This window comes from Tiliqua scincoides, chromosome 5, assembly GCF_035046505.1.
Source record: "Tiliqua scincoides isolate rTilSci1 chromosome 5, rTilSci1.hap2, whole genome shotgun sequence".
Classification (NCBI taxonomy): domain Eukaryota; kingdom Metazoa; phylum Chordata; class Lepidosauria; order Squamata; family Scincidae; genus Tiliqua; species Tiliqua scincoides.
The window spans coordinates 46,748,576-46,774,077 of NC_089825.1; the positions used below are offsets into that span (position 1 = coordinate 46,748,576).

At 43.5% G+C, this 25,502-nt stretch overlaps 1 protein-coding gene and 1 pseudogene across 2 annotated transcripts in view; one reads left to right on the forward strand and one right to left on the reverse strand.

Annotated features, from left to right (window-relative positions):
• LOC136652226 (zinc finger protein 420-like) overlaps nucleotides 1-25,502 on the forward strand; it is a 398,747-nt pseudogene that overhangs the window by 209,943 nt on the left and 163,302 nt on the right.
• Nucleotides 1-25,502, reverse strand: part of GADL1 (glutamate decarboxylase like 1) — a 111,247-nt gene that overhangs the window by 62,737 nt on the left and 23,008 nt on the right. The window contains exons 2-9 of one of the 2 annotated variants that reach the window (XM_066628362.1): nucleotides 24,670-24,845; nucleotides 23,153-23,279; nucleotides 18,875-18,955; nucleotides 18,394-18,484; nucleotides 17,522-17,628; nucleotides 16,845-16,960; nucleotides 7,197-7,276; nucleotides 7,031-7,085 (exon numbers count right to left, since the gene is read on the reverse strand). In XM_066628362.1, the coding sequence (XP_066484459.1) occupies nucleotides 7,031-7,085; nucleotides 7,197-7,276; nucleotides 16,845-16,960; nucleotides 17,522-17,628; nucleotides 18,394-18,484; nucleotides 18,875-18,955; nucleotides 23,153-23,279; nucleotides 24,670-24,845 (833 nt within the window). The remainder of the gene's footprint in view (nucleotides 1-7,030; nucleotides 7,086-7,196; nucleotides 7,277-16,844; nucleotides 16,961-17,521; nucleotides 17,629-18,393; nucleotides 18,485-18,874; nucleotides 18,956-23,152; nucleotides 23,280-24,669; nucleotides 24,846-25,502) is intronic. The other variant, XM_066628363.1, reaches the window with a different exon arrangement.

Sequence of the window (25,502 nt, forward strand, 5' to 3'; positions counted from 1 at the left end):
TCTTGCCCAGTCTTTCTCCTGCATCTACTTCCTTCCCTTCTTCTATCCTCTCCCTCGTGTCTTTGGGACCAGAGACCTGTTTTCTCATTCTCATTCTGTGCAAAGTGCCATGTATGTAGACAAACCCATATCATCATCATTGTGCTAATTATAAGAGTTATTCATTTTTGCTGCTATTGTTGTTGTAAGGGGGAGATGGAGGACACCACACCAAGTGGTTACCAGTCAACACTCAGTTTCCTGTTCCCCACTTTACCTTTTCACTGGGAATTAATTGGGAAAGACTATGTCTCACTGCCACCACCCAAAGCTAGAGACCTAGACAAGAGGAGGCTGTCCTGAGAAAATCTCCCTCCTAATTTAAGACAGAATCCCCAAATCCACAGAGTCTCCTTAAAATCAAATACCAGCACAACACAGGTGATCTGGGAGTCATGGCAACCTACTCCCTCCCAAATGAACTGAAATGAGGTATGTAAAATAGTAAAACTATATAAAGTTTATTAAAAGCCTGGGAAAGATGCAAGGATTGAAAAATAGAAGCAAAGCACTGCTTCCCTATAAGCTTCCTATTCCTAGCAATAAGGTGGTTCTCACTATTCAATGAGCTGTTTCAGTGTTTCAAATTCTTTATTCACTGGGCACTTGACGAAGAAGAAGGTCAACAAGAACAATTAAATAACAAAGGCTAGTAAGCGACCCTTTCAAGAAGCTGAGGCAAAACAGAGGCCTCTGAGGTAGCAGACCCAAATACGTGAAAAAAAATAGGTTAAAAATATGGAGAGATCAGGGATTTCCACCACAATTATCCTTTGCATTTGTAAAGCCCTTTCAAGTGTACAGAACACTTGAAAAGCATTACCTCGTTGTAATCCTTCAAAAGAAACCCATTAGATAAATGAGTATTATTATCCTCATATTGTGAATGGGGAGGCTAAGGCTAGGAGAGGGTGACTTGCTTAAGGCCACCTGTAAATCTTTCCTTTACCAGAGACCATAATACTGGAAGGTTGAGGCAACCTGGTAAAGTACTGTTAAAATCTTGCAACACAAATGGCTTCCATTTCATAGTTATTTATCCGTCTCAAATTGCATTTGTGTACATGAAAGTCAGAAGAGGCCCTAATACCAAAACTGACAATAATATTCTTTATGCACTAATTAGTTCAACTAGTAGTCTACCCAAGCAAGAAAGAGATTCCTCATTCCTCAGAGGATCCTACTCATATTACATAAATTAGTGCTTATTCTTCTTGCCTGCATAACACAAGGAAATAATGGCTGAATTGGCCACCAAATTCGAATGTCAGATTCAGTGGGCCCTTGGAATCTGCTCCAGGACCTCCCCCCACACCATGGATGGGGTCAGCATTGCAAAACCTACCTGGAGGCCAAACCTGACCCTCCAGTGGTCACACTTCGCAGCCTACTCAGAACACTACTGAATGCAACCAGAAGCCACTTCTGATTCATGCCAGCAACCTCCAGTCATGTCAAGGAGGCCTTCTGAGGAGCGGGGAGCCTGTGTGTAGCCTCCCATACCTCAGAAAAGTCCTGAACATGACTGGAAGCTGCTGGCGAGAAACAGAAATGGCTTCTAGTCACGTTCGGGTGATCCTCTGAGGCCTTCTGGGGTGTGGGCTCAGCATCCATGGATGCTCAAATCTTAGATGCCAAGCCCACTGTACTTATCTGAAAAAAGATGTTTGTATGACAGCTTCCCTTGCAGTAGCAGAAAACCAAACACAATACATGGACAGAAGCGGTCGCAGGGTGGGGCAAATTGAGGCCGCAAACACCCAAGACACAAATCCTATCAGGCAGTCTGCAAAGTTCATGCTTCTTTGCCAACTGATGAGGGAGAGATAAGGGACCATCATAGACATCAGCTGTGCAGAGTGGGGACTGCATATGAACCATCTCCACACTGCAACCATCTTCAACGATGAGTCCCACAACTAAATTTCACTGGACCAGTCACCATGAAAGAAAAGGCATGTTTCCAAGCAGGTGACTGGTCCAATCCTATCGTGCAAGGAGCCTCACAGGGAAAGTGCAGCAGGATCCTGAACCCCTGCTGTAGTCTGCTATAGTTCAACTCTCCCAAAATTCAATGAACCCTCATGAGCAACCTTAGGAAATACAGTTGGAAAAGGAAAATTCGGGACATTTGAGTGCCTAGAGTTAATGCTTGTTTGCTCTTTGAATTCCAGCCTCAAGATCAACACGAGAGGTTTCTAATCACACATCCGCTAAAGCCACCATCAATCTGTCTGACGTGGCTTTCCGCCTGAGGTATTAAATTTAGGAATGGAAGTTGGATTTCTGTTATTTGTTTTCTAGGGGCATGATGACCCTCTGCTTGAAAGCACAGGCGTTCAGTCAGCTGCAATGAGGATCACATCCATATAGTTATATGCAGCTATGTTTTAGCAGAAGGAAAGAGTGGTCATTTTATAAATTGGCTTTTCTAAATTGAAGTTACAGACCACTAACAACATGCCCATCTACTACATTCATATCTTGCTCTCTAAATTTCGCTCATCTCAGAGGAACTTATAATAAATACTCTCTTCTGAGAAGCCTAAATCAAAAAAATACTAAATAAAGCAGCATTTTCCCTCCCAAAGCAACAGCTGCAAGTTTTCATTATACTGAACTATTGATTAAAGTTCTTTTCCAGTTATGAACTTAAAATACCGAGCAAGACACAAAGTAATGTCTCCTGCAACCAATGGAACAGCTTCATAAATTCCACTAAATTGGATTATTTTGGCTGTGATATGACTTTAATAGGTTTGCAGTTTAAACCTGGGAGTGGGGGAAGAAAGCAAAAAAAAAAAAATGGGAGTACATTTGATACAATGTCTTTCCACTTTGTTATGCAATACTGGAGCTGACTGAAATGAATGTCAAACACATTTTCGTACAAACTATTTTCAAATGCTTCAATGCTGTTGACATGCCTCACTGAAGAAGATGACATCTGATGCATTAGAAAATTTCTGCATTGGAAAAAAAAAAACAATAAAAAAAATAAAGCTTATGCTTCCCTCCACACTCCGTTTTGGGTAAATCCAGTCTCATGAGAATTTAAAACAGAATAAAGTATCATGTCAGTCTAAACTAAAAATACACTTACTCCAGGCCAGTGATTTCTGAGAAACGGTGGCTTCACTTGAGAAAGCCACTAGATGCATACAAAGGAATGTGTGTCTAAAGCTGTTCTGAAATGAACAAGAAGGCCTATCTGTGCAGGAACTACCTGTATACCACTGGTCCAAATGTGGAACTCTGGATCAGTTCCATTACAATAGTGTTAGAAGATCTGACTGACATACAGAACAATCCTATGCATGCCTATTCAGAAGTCCCATTGTGCTCAACTCAACCAGGTTTCTCAAACTGTGGGTTGGGACCCTGTAGATGGGTCACAAGCCAATTTCAGGTGGGTCACACAGTACCAAGCTCAGCTGCCGTTTAAAATCCTATGCTTAAAATACAGGGTACAGAGCAGCTGGAAAGTGGGAGAGAGGCATGGTGCTCTGTCCTGAATGCAGTGGGAAGATGGAATCCTGGAGTGCTGTGCAGTTAAATAAAGATCCAAACCTGTGTTCTGCTTCAACTTCCAAGCTGGAATGTTTGAATTCCAAGTTATGCAAAATAAAGCACAAAGAGTGCTGAGTAATGGGATCTTTGATTGATCATGGCTTAGGTTTGAAGCCTAAATTGATGATGTCACTCCTGGCCAGGGCATCACTCCCAGGTTAATGACATCACTCCCAGTGGGTCCTGACAGACTTTGATTCTAAAAAGTGGGTCCCAGTGCTAAAATATTGGGGAACCACTGAATTAAGCTAACTCCCAGGAAAGTGTGCATATAGGATTGCTGCCTTAAAACCAGGGCCTAGGAGAGGGGGGTAAAGGGGGTAGTTAGTACCCAGGCCCAGGGTCAGAAAGGGGGCCCAGGAGCCAAAGAAGAGGGCCCAGAAATTTCCTGGGATCTTACATTTTCCTATCTAGTCAGACTTTTTGCCCTCAGGGGATGCTGGGGACACTACCATTAGTGTGTGGCTGCAGCTACTGGCAAGCTATATATGCTGGGTCAAGGAATGCATACATGACACTCCTTAACACAGTGTCAAGTCTGGGAGGAAGCTATACTGCTACAGTAGCTCTTTGACTTGTGGATCTGCTTACCATGAAGAAGTGTATAGGAGCTCAGGGACACAGCTGCGGGGCTACAGTTGCTGCAGAAGCAAGTTTTGGTATGCACAGGACACTTTCCATTCTAGTGCAAACCTAAATATGATGATGCTGATTTTCTGCACGATTTTCTATATTTAAAAGTTTTTAGAGAGACTTAGGAGAGTGTTTGGTTTTCCGTATTACTGTATCTAGCTGCCAATGCCACATGGGTGGGTAAATCTGGGCTCCAAGGACTTTTCCAGCTTTCTTCACCCTGTGCCCCACCCTGTTTTGCCTCTCCCTGCCCCCATTCTGCTTGCCCGTCCCCACTCTGTTTCACCCCTCCCCCTTTGCAAAGGGCCCCAAAAGAAACTTCGTACCACCTGATAAAATTCCTCTCAAATGCCCTGCTTAAAATATCCTGTTCTTGTTACATCATGAAGGAAACCACAACACAGCTACATCCTACCCAAACCCACAAGAGAAGCAGCCCATTAATTAGGTGACTTGATGGCAGATTGCAGGGGGGAGAGGTCAGCAGATTTGAGGAGACTTTTACCTTGAAACTGCCACCAACACTGCCTCCTTCCAGCCTGCCACAAATGGAACCCCCACTGATCTGCTTTCCACCAGCTAAAACCAAGTAGAAAGTGGATCACCTGCATCCTTACCTTGTTCAAGGCACCATCAAACAGAGATGTTCAGGACTTCTGATTGGATTTACAGAGTCAGTGCAAATGAAGGCATTCCTTTATTCACACGGTCCATTTAAATAAAACCAGAAGTCCAGCACTTCTGCAACTTTAGAAAGTCCAGGAGGAGTACTGGTGGTGGTTGGGTTTTTTAATTATGCCAAGTTGTTTCGTATTATACTAAACTTTTTAATTTTTTTAATTAAAAATATGTGTCCTCATTTATTAAATAAAAGCAATGAGCACAAGACATTCTCACAAAATTTGCATCTTTAGGAAAATTTGGGCGCAATCCTGAAATGGGAATGGGCCAGTGTAAGTCCCCTGAGACAACCCAGAGATGCCATTAAAGTGCCTAACACACTTTTGCACCACCACATGAAGCAGGAGGCCAGTACAGATGTGCACAGATGTACACCAGCTTCAGGAGGCTAATGCAGGCCCCGTGGTGCCAGCAGAACCGGTAAGGCCACGCCAGCCTAGATGAGCCAGTGCAGGGACTCAGGGAGGGCCGAAAGGAGGTGTTCCAGGGCAGGGGGAGGGTAGGCAGTGGGCAGGCCTGTGGGCAGGCCATGGGCAAGCAGGGGTGGGTCCAGGATCTGGCACTTGTGCCGGATCATAACCCTGGTGCTAGAGCATCTCCAGGCTGCTCAGATCCGAGTAGCCCCATAGGGCTGCTGCAACGTTACCCGGGGTAAGGGGAATGAATTCCCCTTGCCCCAGACTGAGCCACAGGCAACCCCAACACCACATTGGGTAAGGGGCAGGTCAGCCAACTTCCCTGTTCCAGCGCGGGTTTGAATTGGGCTGCTAGTTAAACAAAGGAAGTACGGTCACAAAATTTGCTTTTATGGAGCAGAATCCCCAATATGTGCCAGTCTCATATTGTATCAGTCTTGTATTTTCTGTAATATCTGAAGAAGTCATATTGGTCCAAACACCTGTCCTGGAGCTATGTTGGGCTGAGGACTGAAAGTACATTTTCCCCATGGGTTTGCACATTCATATCTGTTTTTCAAACATTATAACAACATATTCATATGCTGTGAAAATACAGATACCCACCTTTTCACTGTAACCTGTGAAGCACTGCACAGCAAGACAAAATAAAGAACAACCCTCTCTACCAAATATATAGCAATTACGCGAGCTTATATTGCAATTGGTACTGGTGTTATTTGCTGTAAATCACACACTTGCATTCAGCAAAGATCTTAACAAATGCCAAAATGAGATAAGAGAGCATTTCACATGCTTACAGTTTTCAATCACTTCAGGGAAACAAAACCATAATAAACACAGATAAATATATCTATATTTCAATAAGGATGATTTTCAAAAACTAGCACCGAGAAAGATGCTATAATCAAGTATTGCTTTAGTTGCAATTTAAATCAAGCGAGGTTATCAATGATCCCTTTAGATTTTGAAGGAAATGTTCTTCATTTGGCAGTAATTGTTTTGTCCCAAACAGACTATAGATTAGTTTGTTTTATTTTTAACCTGGATTTTTTTCATATCTTTTTCTCATTACGAGTATGCTCTCAGTCATCTTTGTGTTTCAAAGATGGACACTATGAAAACATTCTCAATCTTGAGGATATTTATAGATATAATCTTACTGAGAAATATGAGACTGGTTCAGACTGCAATGCAAGGGTCATTTTTAGTGCTGCATTTGTAAAATCAAAAATATTTTTCTCATTACATGTTTGCCCTCAGTCAACTTGGCGTATCAAAAATGGACACAATGAAAACTTTCTCAATTTTGAGAATAGTTACAGATATAATCTTACTGAGAAATAGAAGACTGGTTCAGGACTGCAGTCTTAGGGTCACTTTTAGCACCGGATTAGTAAAACCAAAAATAAAACCCAAAAAGAAGGAGATGAACTGAGATACTTCATATTACTTTCCATCATGAATGGAAAACAACATTTTCGAGATGTATTCATTTGAAACTCATGACTTACTCCACAGTTTTAAGCATACAGACCATACCTAGAAAAACATTTGCATATAAGTTACATTTGTATATATGAACTGCCCTATTTAACTTTCATTCAACCTTTTCCACTCAATTTCTCACACAAGCTACACCTTTCACATGTCTCCCTTGTGCTCTCTCGCATTCTCTCTCCCCCTCTCACCTCTTTCCTGGCCCGCTGGACTTGTTTCTCCAGTTCCTCAGGTATCATCTTACCTCTATGGGACACAGATTTAAAACTTTTCAGTTATGTTCAAACAGGTTACTCACTTACAGCACTACTGCATTTAAAAAGGATCAGGCCGCTTCAATGGTTTTGGTTCTCTTACCTTGCATCACTTTTGATGAAGTAAACATTTTGCGTGCCAATCCCCAAAAAAGAGGCTGCCTTCTTCACAGAGTAATGACACTAAGTAAACGCAAGGGATGCAAAAGCACAAGTTAATCAGGCAATTAACAGTGGACATAAAATTAAACAGGCTTCCTAAGGTAAACGAGCTGCAAATTTTGGACACAAAAAGATCTCAAGCACAGAATAGCAAAATAAATGAGTCTTATCTTTCCCCCTCAAAACAGGATGGGAGACAGAAATACTTTTTGAAACTTAAATCTACAATTAGGTATTGAAACTGTATCTCAGGTTGCTAGAAAGAGATGTCAAAACTACAGGGAGTCAGGCAGAAAATGTCTAGTACACAAGTGAAACCAAGGATTTTGTTTTATGGACTAATGAAGGCTCATACCTTTGATTATTCTCATTTTTCCCCCTGTTTCAAGTCTTATTCTAAAGTTTAGACACCACATATTAGACAAAGACAAAAGGTAAGAAAAGTAGAAACAGAAGTGGCCTAGAGTGATGGGTGATAAGTGAGCCCATAACTGGCTCATGACCTCACCCATATCTACAAATGCTGAGTAATTTCCTGAGATAAGTTGGCTGCTTCTGACATGATGTTCTTAGCTCACTGACAGACTTTCTAAAATTGGTCATATGAACAGCTCCAAGTGGAAACACTGTAATGGGGTTAATCTTGTTCCAGAGCTGTCTCCATGATTAGGTGGTGAATAATCAAGGATCCTATTCACAGAACCATGCAGGAAAGATGCTGCAGTCCATACATAACATTGTCATGGTAGTTAGCTGTAGAAAGATCTGTTAGCCACAATAACTAAATGGAACTTTCAGGAAAGGAAGGAAGGCACTTTTGAATACTAGAGGCTGGCAACAGACAAAAGGGGAATGGCAACACCTTCATACCCTGCTTGTGAGCCTCCAAAGACATCACACAGGACACTGTTAGAATAAGTACCCGATGGGTCTTGGGTCTGCACCAGAACAGCAGTTCTTCGGTTGCTAGGGTATTTTCACATGAAAGTATTGCCTAGGGGCTGATTCCACATTACATTTTCCAACCATTAGGAGACACTTGAAGATACAATTCCCTGTTTCCATTTTGAAAACACCTGTAGGGGAGTATAAGGCAACAGGAGTCTCAAACCAGGAATTCCATCAACAAGGCTCAAATGCCTTAATCTCAGCACCATTCAGACAGTTCTTGCTAGAAGAACTGACTGACCTGAGCCTTAAGACCATAAGAGCAGCCCCACTGGATCAGGCCATAGGCCCGTCTAGTTCAGCTTCCAGTATCTCACAGCAGCCCACCAAATGCCCCAGGGAGCACACCAGATAACAAGAGACCTGCATCCTGGTGCCCTCCCTTGCATCTGGCATTCTGACATAGCCTTGCTGCAACACAGTGCCCCCCTCAGCAGTGATGAGAAAAGAAACTACAGTCATCCAGCCCTGGTAAAATCACGTGATCAGAGAGCCAAATACAATTTTTACTAGCCCTATATAAGCACTTCTCTGGGGTTGATCCCTAGTCTGAGCTTCCTGCCTGGAAAGGTGCCAAGCTGTCAATTGTCCACTTACTATCTTATTGCTCTGGAGCTTACCCCAGCTTGACCACACCATTTGCTTCTGGCTCCTCAGTCTCAGCTTGCATGTGTCAGAATCTGACCTCAGATTTGTCTTAGACCACTACACCATCTACCTTTGGCTCTCCACAAGCCATCTGCCTGCTATGAAGTGTGATCACTAACCTGGCAATGTGTAACCAGAAAATGCAGCACACTGACATCTTTTACAGGTGACTAGTCATGAGGATCAGATGCAGGAACTGTGGAGAAATCCCTAGGCATTTTGTAGCCACTTCCTCACATGTGTTTTCAAAACATATGTTTGTCAAGTATAACCTCAGAATTGCTCGTGGACTTATTTCTGTGAACAATCTCTGTGCTCAAATACAACGCAACATGCACCTGAATTGCTTTCCTAACAAGTCTCCTCATCAGCTCTTCAAGTTCATAGGCTGGTAGGAGAAACATTCATACCTACAACACAGACATATGTCTTGTTTCCACCAATATACAAATTGGGGTTGCTGTGGGGTGACCCTGTGAATGGAAAAATGCAACCTGGCCCCGCTTGCAACTACAATCTTTGTATATGAATAACACAGGGTACAATAACACCCAGAGACTATGTTTTCCAAGAATTTCTAATGTTCATCTCATGGCACTCAATCCTGAAAGATGCTGTACAATTTAATAGGCAGAAAAAAAAACCCTTTTGAATGATCAACCTGTAGAAAGAGAAACCTACAAGAACTTACATCATTTCAGTATAATACAAAATATTCTTCTTTTAAGGAAAAAAACAAAAGAAGAAAAAGAAGAAGCAAAGCCTTGATGTTATTTAAGGGTTAAATTTAATTTATTTACCAACAACCTCAAAAAAAGCTTGATCTGTTCTTTCATATACAGCAGGTGAAACCAGGTGGTTAATTAATTCTGTTTTCTTTCAGAGACTTCACACAAATGCAGTTACGGAGGAACATAATTATGAAAAATCTACAACACTTTAATGTGTGGGTATGAATATATTAAGGGTATTCAAGCCTGTCACACTTTCTTTTTATGAGATGGATCACCTCAAAAAGGCCTCCCCCCTCTTGACAGGAAGTGCATCTTTCCTCCGTTTTGGACTGAATGTACAGAATGTATTATCAGCTACCAGCAGCCAATCTTTTCTAACATGACACATTCACAAAGCCTTTGGAACCCTTTCAGACTGTTGTGTGAATAATAACATACAAAGATAGGTAATTAATCTTCTGTTACATTGAATTACATCAGTAATGAAAAACACTTGCAGAGCTGCACCCCAGCACTCACTAGAGATTTGGATTCTGGCAGCAGAAGCGTTTCATTTGAATTGCAACTGATTCTCACAAAATAGCTCCTTATTAGTACACTAACGGTCACCTATTAGGCTCAATAGAAGAGTGTGTGACACTGAGCAAAAGGGAAATGTCAAACCTCTCCAGGGTCAAAAAAATAAGACCTGCAAAATCTATGAAGTAGGAAACCAAAATGGACCTCAAATCACAGCTGTTGCCATGAACCAAGTACAACAGATATAAGGAAAAGAAAATGACCATAAAGGAGCTAGAAGTTTTAAGCATGCGCTTTTAAATATACTGTATTTCAGTACATGAATGACTTCATTTAAATGCATCAATAATGGATTTTGGAGAAGTTATTTCTAGCAATTGTTGCTATCTTTTAAAGTCTCTTCTCATGTAATTTGATGGCAGCTGACTAAAACAATACAGGTTCCATTCCAGAACCCCAGTGGATAAAAAAATCAGTGGATAAAAAAACCCACTTTCAGGTTTTTGCCATTCCATTGCTTCTAATAAGGTTTTGTCTTGACATCTGCAGGAGTTTGATTCTGGGACTCCCTGCTGATACCATAAAATGTGTTAAAAAATAAAAAACTGTGAACATTTACAATTGTGCTTTAAAAACAGCTTTCCTTACTGCTGTAGAGAGACAGTCAGCAATTAGAAATGCAAAGGACCCCTTGCCTTTGCCTGGCTCAGCTGAAGAATGGAATGATCACTTGCATGACTGTCCCTCTACAACAGTAAGAAAAGCAGCTTTTTAAACTAAAGAGATGCATTTTTCCCCTTCTCCAGGAATCACACTGCTTCTCATTTGCAGTGGCCATTCGTGTTGAGTCAAATCTGAGTATAAAAAATCCATGTATAACAAGGTTGAACCTGAATTTTCACAAATGTCAAGACAATTTTTAAATGTGCTGTATCTATAAATTGAAATAGAGAACATATCAGAATATAAAAAACAGCTCTTTTCCAGCTAATTTTTGAGCGGTCTCTGGTTAGCCTTGCAAAGATTTCAGTTATCACTCTGTGTTCTAGTGATTATAGATTTACAGCCCAATCCAGAGCTACCTGGGGCGCTCAGAATGGCTGAGGCCAGATCCTGCACACCCCAGGCTACCATGGGAGGCGCCTTGGGAGAAGGGGACTTTTGTCCCCTTCCCCTGGGTAAGGTAAGCAGCCCCGCAATGGGGCTACTCACTTTACCGCCGACCAAAAGGTCGGTAGTAAAGTAAAGGCGCTCGTGTAGGGTGCCGAGCCCTCCACGAGCGCCTTGGATCCTGCAGAGCAGAGCTCCATGGACCCGCTTCCCTCCCTCCCTCCCCCAGCACGCCTCCAGCCTGCCCCTTCCCATGTCACACTTCCGCATCATGCCTCACCTCGCCCCCACCCTCTCTCCGCCCCCCGCCAGCCTCCACCCTCCCCAGAACGCCTACTCCCTGCCCCCGTCCCAGCTTACTGCGCCGCAGCTTGGCAGTCCATGAGACTGCTGAACCATGGAGGCTGGGCAACTGCCCCGCACTAGCCCAGCACAGGCTGGTGCTGGGCTAGCATGGGCTGGAGTCCGGCAGAGATGTTTGCAAACATGCCTTATGGCACATTTGCGACAGTGCTCAGTGGCACAAAGCTGTGCCGCCGAGCACAGGATTGGGCTCTTACCTGGCTCTAATGAATGCTAAAGAATGTAGCTCTTCTTCCCGCTCTCAATATACAGTGAAAAGATCACATATCTAGTACTGCCATTATACTGCAGCACTTTACACTGAGAAGTAGCCTTTAACTAGAGACCACAAGCAACCAAGCTAAACAGAAGGTCTATTTGGATCATGTGTATATATATTCACACATATCTAAATAAATATAAATGAAATATTCCTTACCAGATTGCCCTTCCCCTTAGAAAAGGACTTGCAATATACTCTACATCCTCTCATCACTGTCTATTGAATGCTTGATGACCCTCAAGGTGTTGAGAGATGACTCCCTTACTCTCCTTCCCTTAGGGCCAAAGTGATGTTTTAAATTCAAGAGTGAAATCTTGTGCTTGGGAGTTCCCATGACTCTTGTTTTAAAAACAAAAACAGTCATAGGAGCCCCAATCCTGATTCAGACTGTGAAATGTCAAGCTTTAACTCTTCCTCTTGAAATATATTCCCACTGAAAATCACATCTCTGAGGTGGCCATATGCTGCCTATTACAAACTTTGAGTAGAAACCCCAGCTCTGTGGGGGGGGGGGGTGATTTTCAGAGGGAAACTGTTGTAAGGAAAATGTTAAACCTTTCACTGTGGAATATGGACTGGGAGAGTCCCATGATACAGATCAAGTGCCCCCATGACTGCTTTTAATTTTTTTTTAAAGGAATGTCGTGGATAAGAACATAAGAAGAGCCCTGCTGGATCAGGCCCAGGGTCCATCTAGTCCAACTTCCTGTATCTCACAGCAGCCCACCACATGCCTCAGGGAGCACACACAAGACTACAAGATACTTGCATTCTTGCTGCCACCTCTCTGCATCTAGCAACCTCCCTAAATCCCATGCACAGTATTAATGCATGCATTTAAAGGAGCATCTAGTTTGTCACTCTGTTACAAATCATTGAGAGTCATGGCTACCATATTTCAGGTATGACAAAATTTTGGCAGAATTAAGAATCAATGGCAGAACAAATATCTAAGCCGGATGGCAATGCCAATACCTGGCAGGAGTGCCGCTATGGTCTGCCCACCCCCATTCATCCTTAAATTGGATTGCAATAGAAAAAAAAATGAACCTTCCACAACTGAGGAAGATCCACAGACAAGCATATGCCTAAAGCAGGGGTCTCCAAACTTTTTGGCCAGAGGGCCGCATCAAATATCTGGCGTGGTGTGGAGGGCCGGAAAAAAATTTAAATATAAAATTTAAATAAATAAATTAGAGATGGAACTTAGGTGAGTGAATAAATGAATGAATGGGCTCATTCACTCAACCTCTCTGGCACTCAGAACACCCTACAGACACTATCAGAGCACAGTTCTGGTCATGTTCAGTTGAGTGGGCTAGAGGCTTTCAGGGGACAAAAGGTTGGCCGTGGGCCAGAAAGAGGCTTGCTGCAGAAAGAGGTTTGGAGATCCCTGGTCTAAAGCTTAGTGTTTAAAGTTATCAAACTCCAATCTAGAACAGAACATGAAAACACTGTTTACAAAGCACATCACATTTATCTTCCGAATACCTTCTTCATAAAGATCATTAGATAAGACCATGGCTGAGCCACACTTTGAAGTTACAGCCACATCTATGACTTCATTCACCATTATTATTCTTAGAGAGAAGTTATTTTTAATTATCAATTCAGTAATCACTACAACCAAGAAAGAAATAATCTCTACCAGCATTAAACAGATGCTTCTCTTTGGTTTTTGCATGTGTCTCTGTGTGTTTATTTACTAAGAAGCAAGAGTGAAAAAGTTTCACGTTAATTTAAACATCATCACTCTATTCCACAGTGAATATAATGGAAAACAAATAATTGTTTTCTTCACTTAACTCTCACACTATAGGAAAGCTACCTGTCAGTGAGAGAAATTCAACAGGGAATAGAGACTGAAGGAGAAAATCACAAGATCCAACCTTGCTTAAGATTTTTGAGTTTATTTAGTTAGCCCTAATAAAGGTATTATCCAATTGTGACAGATTGTCAGTCCTAACATTGGTTGTACCAGATTATGACAAGATGCAAAGAACATCTAATCCAGGGGTGTCAGACACAAGGCCTAGGGGCCGGATGCGGCCCGTGGAAGCTTTATATCCAGCCCTCAGGCTCTCAGCGGCTGAGTAGTGCTGTTACTGCTGTAAGGGCAGCCCACATGAAAATGGCTCTCCCATGTCTTGAATAATGACATCACTTTCTGCCTAATGACATCACTTCTGGCCTTCAGCAGCCATCATGAATGCTGTTTGGCCCCTGGTATGGAATGAGTTTGACATCCCTGATCTAATCAATAGTCTTCTCAGCATTGGTTAGATTTGTAACCACCCACTTTGGTAGTGCAATCCAGTGCACATTTACTCAGAAGTTCCACAGTATTCCATGCAGCTTACTTTTCCCCAGCATGTGAGTCATAGGGCTGTAGCAAATAGAGCAGCATTTCTCAAAAGGGAGGGGGTGGCTGGACCGTGGAGGGCTGCCAAAACAGGAGCTGGCACCAGCAACCCTGTGATCTGAGCCTCCAAAGGAGAACAGCCGGGGCAGTGGTCAGAGTGTGGGGTCCCCACCACCAGCGCCTCCTCCTAGGAAGCGGTACCCTGAAGTGACATCATGATGCTATTGCCCTGTGTGCCACTCCCTCCAATGACGCCTCTGATTGTGACCTGATCTCTGGTGGGTCCCACAGAGCCTCCAATGAAAACACTGGTGATAAAAAGATAAAAAGATAAAAAGAGCCCAATCGTATGCCTGTCTATTCAGAAGTAAATCCCATTAAAGTCAATGGGGCTTACTCCCAGGAAAATGTGGATAGGATTGGGCTGTAAGAGCCCAATCCTGTGCTTGGCGGCATGGCTCCGTGCTGCCAAGCACTGTTACGGCACGTTTGCAAGCCTCACTGCCAGACTCCCGCCTGTGCTAGCCCAGCGCTGGGCTAGTGCGGGGCGGTCGCCCACCTTCCATGGTTCAGCGGTCTCCCAGCCTACCAATTTGCAGCATGGTAGGAGGGGGCGGGGAGAAGGCATTCCAGGGAGGGGGGAGGCCGGTAGGGGACAGAGAGAGAGCGGGGGGAGGCATGCTGGGGGGTGAGCTGGAGGCGTGCCGACGGGAGGGAGGGAGGCGGGTCTGTGGAGCTCCTCTCCGCAGGATCCAAGGCGTTCGTGTACGGCTCCGCACCCTACATGAGTGCCTTTACCTTACCACCGACATTTTGGTCGTCGGTAAAGTGAGTAGCCCATTGCAGAGCTGCTTACCTTACCTGGTAGAAGGGGACAAAAGTCCCCTTCTCCTGAGGTGCCTCCCACGGTAGCCCAGGAGACGCAGGATCCGGTGGCAGCCCTTCTCGATGCCGCCAAGCCTGGGTGCATTGGCCAGCTTGGGAATGGGCTGCCCAGGCGCAATACAAAGGGTGCCTTATGCCGGCCCAAGTCCCTTGGGCCGGCATAAGAAGGTTGCAAACGTGCCGCAAAGCACGTTTGCGCCTCCTCGCGGGGAAACCAGGCCAGCACTCTGAGAAGCGCTGGCCTGCAGAGGCTGGCCTAAGTCTCCACCGCAGCTTCCCCAAAGCCACTTGTGTCAGCACACTTGTGCCGGCACAAGCGGCAAAGGTAGGCATGGGGGGTGGGGAGGAGGAGGAGGGAAGGAGGCGTTTCTGGGCGGTGGATGGGCGACCTCAGGGGCAGGCGCGCAGGGACCCGGAGGCGGGGCTGGGACCGGGCAGTTATGCTGGACCCCAACTCCCGTCCCCGCGGAGAACGGAGTGGCTTCAAGCCGCTCCGCTCTCCTCAGACTTGCACTACCACCAGAAGTGGCGCAGGTCCAAGGAGACCCATTGGGGCCAGCAGCCCTTACCCAGGGGTAAGAGGAAGAGCTTCCCTTTGCCTCTGGCTGAGCTGCTGCTGCCCACAAACCCCCGTTGGATGCAGCGCAAGCCTCCTGGCAGGTCTGGATTGCGCCCTAACTGTTTCAAGCCCTGAGGCTACTCAAAAATCAGATCGCTGCCTTGCAAAGAGCTGAACTCCTGCAATTTGTAAGCGTCTGTACATATAGGGAGATAAATGTTTGAGTGTCTTTTTCTGATGTGATTTTTTCCTCCAAGTTCGTCAAGTTCGACAGGGTAGGTGAAGGCTGAGTCACATAACTAAGCCCCTCAAGCCTTGGGGCTGCCTCATGATAAGAAATGGATCACGTTTGTGTGCACATCAATAAAATGTCACTTGTAAATAAATAAATAAATAAATAAATAAATAAATAAATATTATTTCTTTCTAGATCACCTTTTTAAAAATGTATCGTAAAGCTAGGTGGATCTCAACAGTGAGTCATTTTAAAAAGTGGGCCCTGGTGCTAAAAGTTTGAGAACTACTGAAACAGAGCATGGGGCTGAAGTGTGTTGGCTACATTTGTCCACAACAACGAAAGAGGGTTGTTCCCTTACCCCATGTTGAGCTCGGCTGGTAGCAATGGGTCTCCTCATATCTGTGTCTGCTACTTAGCAGGTACAGAACTGAGGAGGCCTGTGTCAAGCTTTCAGGTAATGGGAAGGGGCACAGAATTCGGTGATAGAGACTCTGCCACTACCCCCACCCCCTCCCAGGCCAGATACCCCGGGTCCGCCCTCCCTCTGCCCAGTTCTGCCTTCCCCCCTCCCCCAACCCCAAAAAGCCTCACCGCCAGCCGCTTCAGTTCAGTGTCTTCCCAGCACTGAGGCTCAGCACTGACTGTCGCTGGTCTTTCCACCAGCGTTGAATGTCTCCCTCTGAAGGAAATTGCCATATGACACTTTCACAATACACAGCACCAGCAGTGTGAGTGCACCACCAGCACTGGGCCCAATAGAATTGGGCCCTTAATGACTCGGAAGTAAACATCGCCGGTCAAACCCAGACACGTAGTTCAGGACCCTGCTTTTATTCTCTGTGCTACATATATATATCTATATGACTCTTTATGCTTATTATAAAAATAAAATTTTGCTAGAATCTTCCCTGCTCTCCAAAATGCATTATTAGAGCAATGACAAAGGAAAACAGTTCTTTACCTCTTCTGATGTGAATACAACCAGTCGTGGCATCCCTGAAAGCCCTCTTTCCTTTATCTCTGGACAATATTTGTATCTAGCCAAGTTCATGGCATACATATTAGAAACAGAGCCACCTGTTTAAAAAAAACAAAACACACACACACATATACATGCAATACAGATAGCCATTAATATTTTAAAATTCCAGTAACATATGCCAAGGTGCCTAAAGCTTTATAGGAAAGATGCCAAAGCCAAAATATTACACCAGCAAAAATCAGCAAAGAATCACCGAAAAATATCAATCAATCAAGGCTTCTGATCAGTTTGATAGCCCAATGATATCTTTATAGAAAATGCTCTATGAATATAGTGTGCTTATTCTGAGGATCATACGTGCACAAGCAGCACTTATGTACCACTGAGTGTGCAAGCATTGGACAGATCAGCCCTACGTTCCCTGACTGAACACACAGTTGAAGGAACCAACAGACCATGTTCTGGGCCTTTCCACCATGAGCACAGGGTCAACAGTGTTAAACTTGAATAGATGCCATGTGAAATAACGGCCTTGGCACAATTACTGATTCAACAAAGGCTTCACCACAATACGTAGTACTAACTGTCAGTGGTGTAACATCACTTTAAACCTGTGGAACACACAGAGGAACACACACACATACCAGGATTCTTACCTGGATTAAATATACCATCCCCTTCTTCCCAACCAATGAATTCAATCATTTTCTTGAGAATTGCTTCTTCCACTAACAAAAACACCGGGGACACTTCATAGGTATAGCTGAATAAAGATAAATGTGACATAAGAAGTAACCATTTTAGCAGTACTTTGATAAAATGTACTGAAGGAAATTGAATGAAAAGGGAGTGAAGCAGATAGGATGAATAGCTGTACAGATAAAATGAATACAAGCATAATGGACTAGGTTATAATGGATACTTTCCTGGACTCCAACAATATCCTCAAGAACACTGGGTAATTGTAACAAAGACCATATGGTCTTAGGGACTAAAATCAACAGAGAGCACTTTGGGAAGATCTACAGTGTGGCATGGCAAGAAATATGAAAATGTGGGACCTGAATCACAGATAGCTGCAATGTTTGAATAGGGTATATGGTAGAACATTCAGTGCACGTAGGGCCAATACCCAGATAGCATTAAGGAACTTTATTGTGCTTTTCTGCCTATGCGTATATCATGTGTGACTGTATAGTAGGACAGGCACGCCATGTGTGTGTGGAGGAGTAGGAGGGTATGATCTTGCATCTTAACTATGCATTCTGGGAGAAAGGATTATCTGATCAGGGCAATGTCTATCATAAGAAGCAGGAAAAGAAAAAGAGATGTTCTCCTGGAGCCATATTTACACAGAATGTCTGATAAATCAGGCTTAAGGCCAGAGGGTTCCTTCTGCATCTTGTTCAAGTGCCTACAAAGAGCTTACGGGCAAATGGTTAACGTACAGGGAAATCTACAGAAAAGACCTGCTTCAATGAAACAGCACTGAAGACTCAGCAGACTGATTAAAAGAAAACACACTTACACACTTGGGTTTAATGCTTCTGTAATGAAACGTGCGGCTAAAGAGTAATAATCAATGCCAGCATACAACTGGTTAAAAAAACGTGGGTGATCTGTAAACAGAGAAAACAAAAAATAGACACATAAACCTGGATAGCTTAAGTGGTAGAGGAAAACAAATGTCCATGATGACTTTTCTACAGTTTTAACTTTAGGAAACATAAGAGGAAACTGAAAATTGCATCAAGGAAAATTGTATTACTTTGTTTTATCATTTTGTGATTTGCTTCTCTCATTCTCTTGCCTAGAAGAAGGCAAGCCCCAAGTTCTATCAACAATGGAGATTTGGAACTGCAGTCATTAGCATGCTTTGCACACACATGGACTATATACACATGCGAGGTGAGTTCATTCAATAAAACAGTGTATATACAGCACACCAGTGAAAGTGCAAGTACTGCAAGTACATTTTATTTATTTATTTTTCACAATTTTATGCCGACCTTCCTCCGAAGAGCTCAGGGCAGTGTACACAGCTGCTGCCCTCCTTTTGTCTTCACAACAACCCTGTGAAGTAGCTGAGGCTGAAGATTTAAAAATCCGAGTTTTGATATTTGAATTTTTAAAATTTGGTATTTAATTTTCAATTTTAGAAGTTCAACTTTTGGGGACTGGATGACAACACTCAACATTACCGGCTGGGCATCCCTTATCCAAAGTGCTTGGGATCAGAAGCTTTTTGGATATCGGATTTTTCTGTATTTCGGAATACTTCCGTATATATAATGAGAGATCCTGGGGATAAGGATATTAAATAAAATATTTTTTAATAATTTTGGGCATGAAATAAGGTTTGTGCATGAAACACGGTTTTGATTTTATTTTCTTAGGCAAAAAAAAAGTCATGCTGGCGCTCAAAAAACTACCACTGTGACCAACATTAATATACTATTGTTTAACATCACACACTGCAAGACTTTAGAGTTTTGTTCCTGAAGCTTTTGTAAGCATTGATTATACAAAATTAACTATGTGCTCTGACCATTTGTTTCTCTTTTCCAGTAAGGAAAGTTTTATGAGAATGTATCGCTTCTTACTGACCTTCTTCATTAAAACTATGGACTGAATACACTTAAGATTATATAACAGCAGAGATTCATTTTAGCAGTAATGTTGTCCAGTTATATCCTTTACTAATAAGCTTTAACATCATCAGGAAAAAAAAAATCAATCAGTGGTTCTCAAACTGTGGGTCCGGGACCCAACAGTGGATCATGACAATTTTTCATGGTTTGTGGAACTGACAGGGCAGATTAGACAATATGCATCAATGGTTAAACAACCTGTTACGGGGGGGGGGGGGGGGGGACACTGCTGCACAATCACAATTACAGACATACCCCTTGGCATTTATAAATTAGGCAGCGGCCTCTAAAAAGTTTAAGAACCACTGACATAGTCTGAACTCTCATTGGATACCCACACTTCTTTCTAAAAGGAGAGGGTCCCCTACTTTTTTCCTGAAATCTGATTGTATACTAAATACATTGCTCTGAAGGTGCAGAATCTGTACTGTCTGCACTGAGGCCCAAGATCATGCCTCTATTTGGCATTATGCTCCAGAGCTGCATAGAAGTAAGGGGAGCCCCAGGGAAGATTTTTAATAGGGTCCCTTTGGCACCAAACTACCTGATCCTCCTCCTTCCTGCCCATTTCCAGATGAAGCACCCCTTGGCAACTGGGACATTTGAGAGCTGCACAGGTTGTTCCCATTTGGCTCCTGTACGATAAACTCACCCCCAGGCTCTGTCAAAGAGTGGATGGCAACCCTAAGTGGGACCCCATTGAAAACTGGGGCCCTGGGAAATTATCCCCAGCAACCCTACCCTCTCTGATGCCTTATTACACTCCTTTCTTGACCCAAGCCCCACCTTTTGTTGCTTACAGATTCTGGCACCTGAAGGGTTATGTGCTTGCTCCTACTTGGCAGAAAAGTGCGTGGCTTGATTTGCTATTCATGCTCTGGATCAAACTACAATGAAGTGGAACTACAATGAAGTTCCATGACTGGAGGTCATAATGTCTTAATCTTTTTCAAAAAGCAGCTGCTTTGGGTATAGGACAGTTTTGAAGCAGGGCTACAGCACAGAAGTCAGGGGTGTAACCTCTTTTCCTATGACAACTGCATTGATTGCCCCCTGGAGGGGTTTGAGGCAGGCGTGCCCCAGCAAGAGGCTTCAGACTTGCTTCAGGGGGAGGGGGTTAAGGCACCCTGGTCTGGCTGGTTTGCCCTCGTCTTGGACAGGAACTGTTGACTGCACAGCCTCCTACCTCACCTCTCTTTCTGCTATTTCTGTCATCACCAGCCTCCTGCATCTTATGGGGCTTCCTGTTTCCTCTTGCCCCTCCCTTTCCTGCCTGAGGGGTTGAAAAGAAGCACCTGCTGGCAACTGCTGGCCCTTAGGCATTCCTGACCCCACCCCTGTTATCCACAGACCCAGTATGGGGCTCTGGCTGCTGGTCTCTGCCTTCTGGGACCCCTGCCCTGGTAAGTCGGGGTCCATGGGGAGCAGGGGAACCCTGACACCCCCACCAAAGATGAAATTGGCCACAGAAGGGGAAGTTTGTGGGCATAAAATTGTGACTACAGCTTTCTCCTATGTGACTAATAGCAGATGTGGGGAGTAATCAGTATGGCAACAATGGATGAAACTCCTTCTCTCCTCCAGGGCTGCTTTCTAAAATGAAAAACGCACTGGGAGTTCGTTTGGAACTGGAAGTTCCAATCATGTCATGTCTGTTTCCCACGTCATGTCCAATCTGCGTCTGTATATGGCCCAATTAATACATCCAACTTGATATACAAATAGGCTATAGCTGTCTGGTGGCACCTCTATACAGATCCAACCATACAATTTCAAACACCGTAACTCAAAAGCCTTGATATCAAGAAGGGCATTGGGTACACATAGTGGGATACGTACTTGGCACCTTCCTTTTGAGGGACAGATCTCCTTCCCATATCACAAACTGCTTTCCAAACTTTGTGGAAACTTTGAAAAGCGATTTGTGACACAGCACAAGGAATCTGACACACTAAAAGAAGAAGTTAAAGATTCCACTGGGCAAGCCCAAGAAGTGCCTTGGACCCAAGGCAAAGTGTGAAAAGGATATGTGTAGGTGACATTTTCAGAATGCACAGGAAGCTGCTTCACACACCTGTACACCAACCTGAAGTCCCTACTTCAGATCTGGTATTTCCTACTCAGTCACTTTTTCCCCCAACTGTATTCCCAATGCTAAGATTAGACCAAGTCCCAACCTCATGACCTATAGTATCCAGTTCTGACTCCACAACAAATCCATTCCACACTTTGGGCCAGATCCTACACCTGGGCAGCGCCAGAGGTTGTTATGCTGCCTGAGCAACCACCCTTGCAAAAATGCTGAAAGGCACTTCTGCACCAGCGCTAATGATGTGGTGCTCGCAATGAGGCCCTCACCAGTCAGTGCTGGGCCTCAGTGCCGAGAAGGCATCAAGGACAAGCGGCTGGAGGGAAGAGTCTCCACTGACCAGTGGAGAAGCATTTCAAGGCAAGGTGAAGGCAGGGAGGGGAAGAACTGGGTGGGAGAAGGGCGAGCCAGAGGGAGAATGAGACCCAGGAGAGGGTGGAGACAGTGCCAGGCTCTGCAGCCCAATTCCATGCTCCTCCTAGCCTGCAGAGACCTACACTGGCCTCCTTAGTTCTGCACCAGCAAAAAAAAAAAAACTGGGGTAGCTCTGAGGACTCCCACCGTGGCCATCAGGGCTTTACCAGCAGTAAGGGAACAAACATTCTCTTGCCCCAAGGAGACTCTGGTACAGCCCTACTGGATACAGCCCCACAGGATACAGTGGCAGCCATTTCAGTGTTGCCGCTCCTCTGGGTGCTGCTGGAGCATAGGATTGGGCTGTTGATTGTGTGAACGCAGGTCCAATTATTGTTTTATAAGCTGCCTGGGATTTTGTAAAATAGGCAGGATAATAAAACTTATAAATAAAACAAACCAATCCAGCAAGTCACCATTTTGCAAACGCCTACACATCTCAAGCTTTCATCTTTAATTATCACTCTCAATAGCGTGAACACTCACTTCCCAATGCAGCCATCCAGGTTTAAGCACTTGAAAAAGGTCAGAGTTATTTGCTACTAAGTGGTCTGCATATAATTCTCACTAAGTCTTTTCTGTTCATTTCCTGGTGAGTTTTATACACACGCCCTGGGCTGTAAGACAGAGCAATGCAAAATCACAAGAACTACAACCATTATGTTGTGAGTTTCTCTGCCTGCCACTGATTACAAGGAGCGGGAACAGGGAAGCTCACCATAGGATGACCAGAACTTATTTAGAAAGTGCTCTCTTCACATTAAGGTGGGCAGTATAAAATTCAGCACGGGAATGTCAGCAGCCTCCCCAGAGTGACAGTAACATGTAGATCAATGCTATGGCCTGGATTCAAAGTGAGCAGGAGAAAATTACTTCACGATATTCCTTGAACTCCTTTGCAAGTCCTAGTGGAAGACTTCCCACAATGGAGAGTCACAATGTACCAGGGGCTGCATATAGGAACATGTCACATAAGGAAGACACAGGCAGTGTGTCACATAATTTTTTTTTTCAAATTGCCCACTTGTTTCTTAAAAGAACAAAAGTAAGAGCAGATATTTGAAAGAAACTACCTGGAGGAACACCACAGGATTTAAAAAAATGAAAAGTAGATACAATATTACAATACATACTGGTTTTGACGCTGAATCGTATTACATCCTGGCAAAGCTGCAAGAGTTTCTGGTGGGTCTCTCCAGTCTCTTTCAATTCCAAATCAATTAATGTCTTCAGCTTTTCAGGAGGCTGCCATTCACACACCTAGTCATGAGAAAATATTGGTCATTTGCATATTGGATTAAGTGAGAAAGAACATCCATGATGATGACAAAAACTAAAACAAGCTCTAAAGAGTTTCCAAGATAGCCTATAAATGGATAGAAAACTAACTTTAAAAACTGTGGTAACCACAACTAACTAAAATTTAAACTAACTTTAAAAACTAAGAAAAATTATGACTTTTAATAATCTAGAATCTTTACAACTGAACCAAGAAAACATTCTTATTTATTGCTTTATATTTCCACTTTTACTAGAACACACTGCTTTAAATGTCACTTAAAAAGAAGTTAAATTCAAAATGCAACATTCAAAACTAAAGAATCTGTAATTTTTGAGTTTTATAATACCCCACTTATTGCCTAATGTAGTTTGATTATCTTCAAAAATCAATATCCTATGATCAGCCCAGGGATGTGCTGAAGCCACACCCAAGTCCCAAGTCCAGTCTTGAGTCTCCATCCTCCTCGACTCAAATTGCCCACAAGTCATAACGGACAACTGTCACAACTTGTCCAGAGCAATTTTTCAAGTCACTTTGTCTCAAGTCCTAGTCTTTCCGTGAAACAAGTTGAGTCGTGGAAGCAACAAAAAGAAAAAAGAAAAAGCGTGTGAGTACACACACATACAGAGTTGCAAAAGCAAGACTTGACTCAAGACTATTCAAATATTTTCATTTTTAGGGTAAAACCCCTAAATCTTGAGTCAGTACCCAAGTTTTTGACATGCATGACAAGTCCGTATGGCTCACAAAAAACACACGTTTTTGCAACTCGACCCTGAGTCATCCGAGTAGCGGTCCATTCCTGGATCAGCCTACATCTCCCAACACCAACTCTCAGAATCATACTGCATATCACATGAGCAATGTGCCTGGCCCTTGAGTGCTTAGTTTTCTTTACCCAACAGAAGCCATAGGGGGCCTGATTCATATGAAAACCATAGCACGGGATGGGGAAGGATTTAAACCATTGTCCTCATCACTGTCCTTGTATAAAGTTTCCTCTTGGAGCAAGCAGCAGCTGGTGTGGAGGGGACAATACAGATTGGGACTGTGGTGGGAGCAAAAGATTAAATCCACATCCAAGCCATATTCTAGATTTCCCCTCCCCAACTGAATAATGAAAAACCGCAGATATCAGGACCAAGTACATTAGCAACATAACATGTAGTTTGACCTTCAACCATAAATTATTGAATAATTGTTTTTAAAAGAATGCTTACATATTTTTTACATCTGGGAGACAGTCCATTTACTACTGTACAAGCAAACAAGCTACAAGTCTAGTGTAATAATACTCAAATGTCAAGACAACTGAGGTTGAGTACTAATTATGTACTTATAGAAAAGATTCCCATCAAAGAGCTCTACCTTTTCTGTAACATCAGCGGCTTTCTTTATCACCTCCTCCAGTATAATCCTACTGGCCTCCTCCACAAACTTCTCTCCCACTTTTGAATCTGCCACCGGGCCATTTAAAATCACACCATCCACTAAGATTGCATTCTTCTTTCTCTGTAGTTTTTCTCGCGGGTTATTAGTTTCAGCTGCAAATGAGGAAGATAAAGTGAAGTACTATAAAACACAACAGTATTCATGAACCGAATTTAAAAAGTAAAATGTCAAAATTATACTCTGTTATACAGAGGGAGAGAGAGAGAATGACTCAGAATAGTGAGTCATATGGAAAGCTGCCCACCTTGCAAGCATTTCCCAGGTTCTTTTTCCCCAAGAGAAGCAAAACTCTTTTGTAAAAATTTGAGGGGTGGTCCTACTGAACTGTTACCGGGGGGGGGGGGGTTATCCTTTAACATGAAAGAAACAACCCCACCAAACTGTTTCAAAATGGTGGCTACACAGTGTGAAAGCCTAGGTTGTTAACTACCAGCAATGCCCAGGGCACCAACCAACTGATGCCCATGACACACCTGCAACCACAGTACACAAATCTACTGAAGGAGCAGCAGAAGTGAAGAAATAATTGTAATGTTTTAGAAGTGGTGGAGTTTAGTGGCTAAGAAACCAGGTGGCGTATCAGGGCTTCCCCAGTTCAAATCATAAGAATATATGAGGAGCCCCGCTGAATCAGGTCAAAGGCTCACCTAGTCCAGCTTCCTATATCTCACAGTGGTCCACCAGATGCCTCAGAGCCCAATCCTGTGCTCAGCGGCATGCCTTTGTACCGCCATGCACTGTCGCAAATG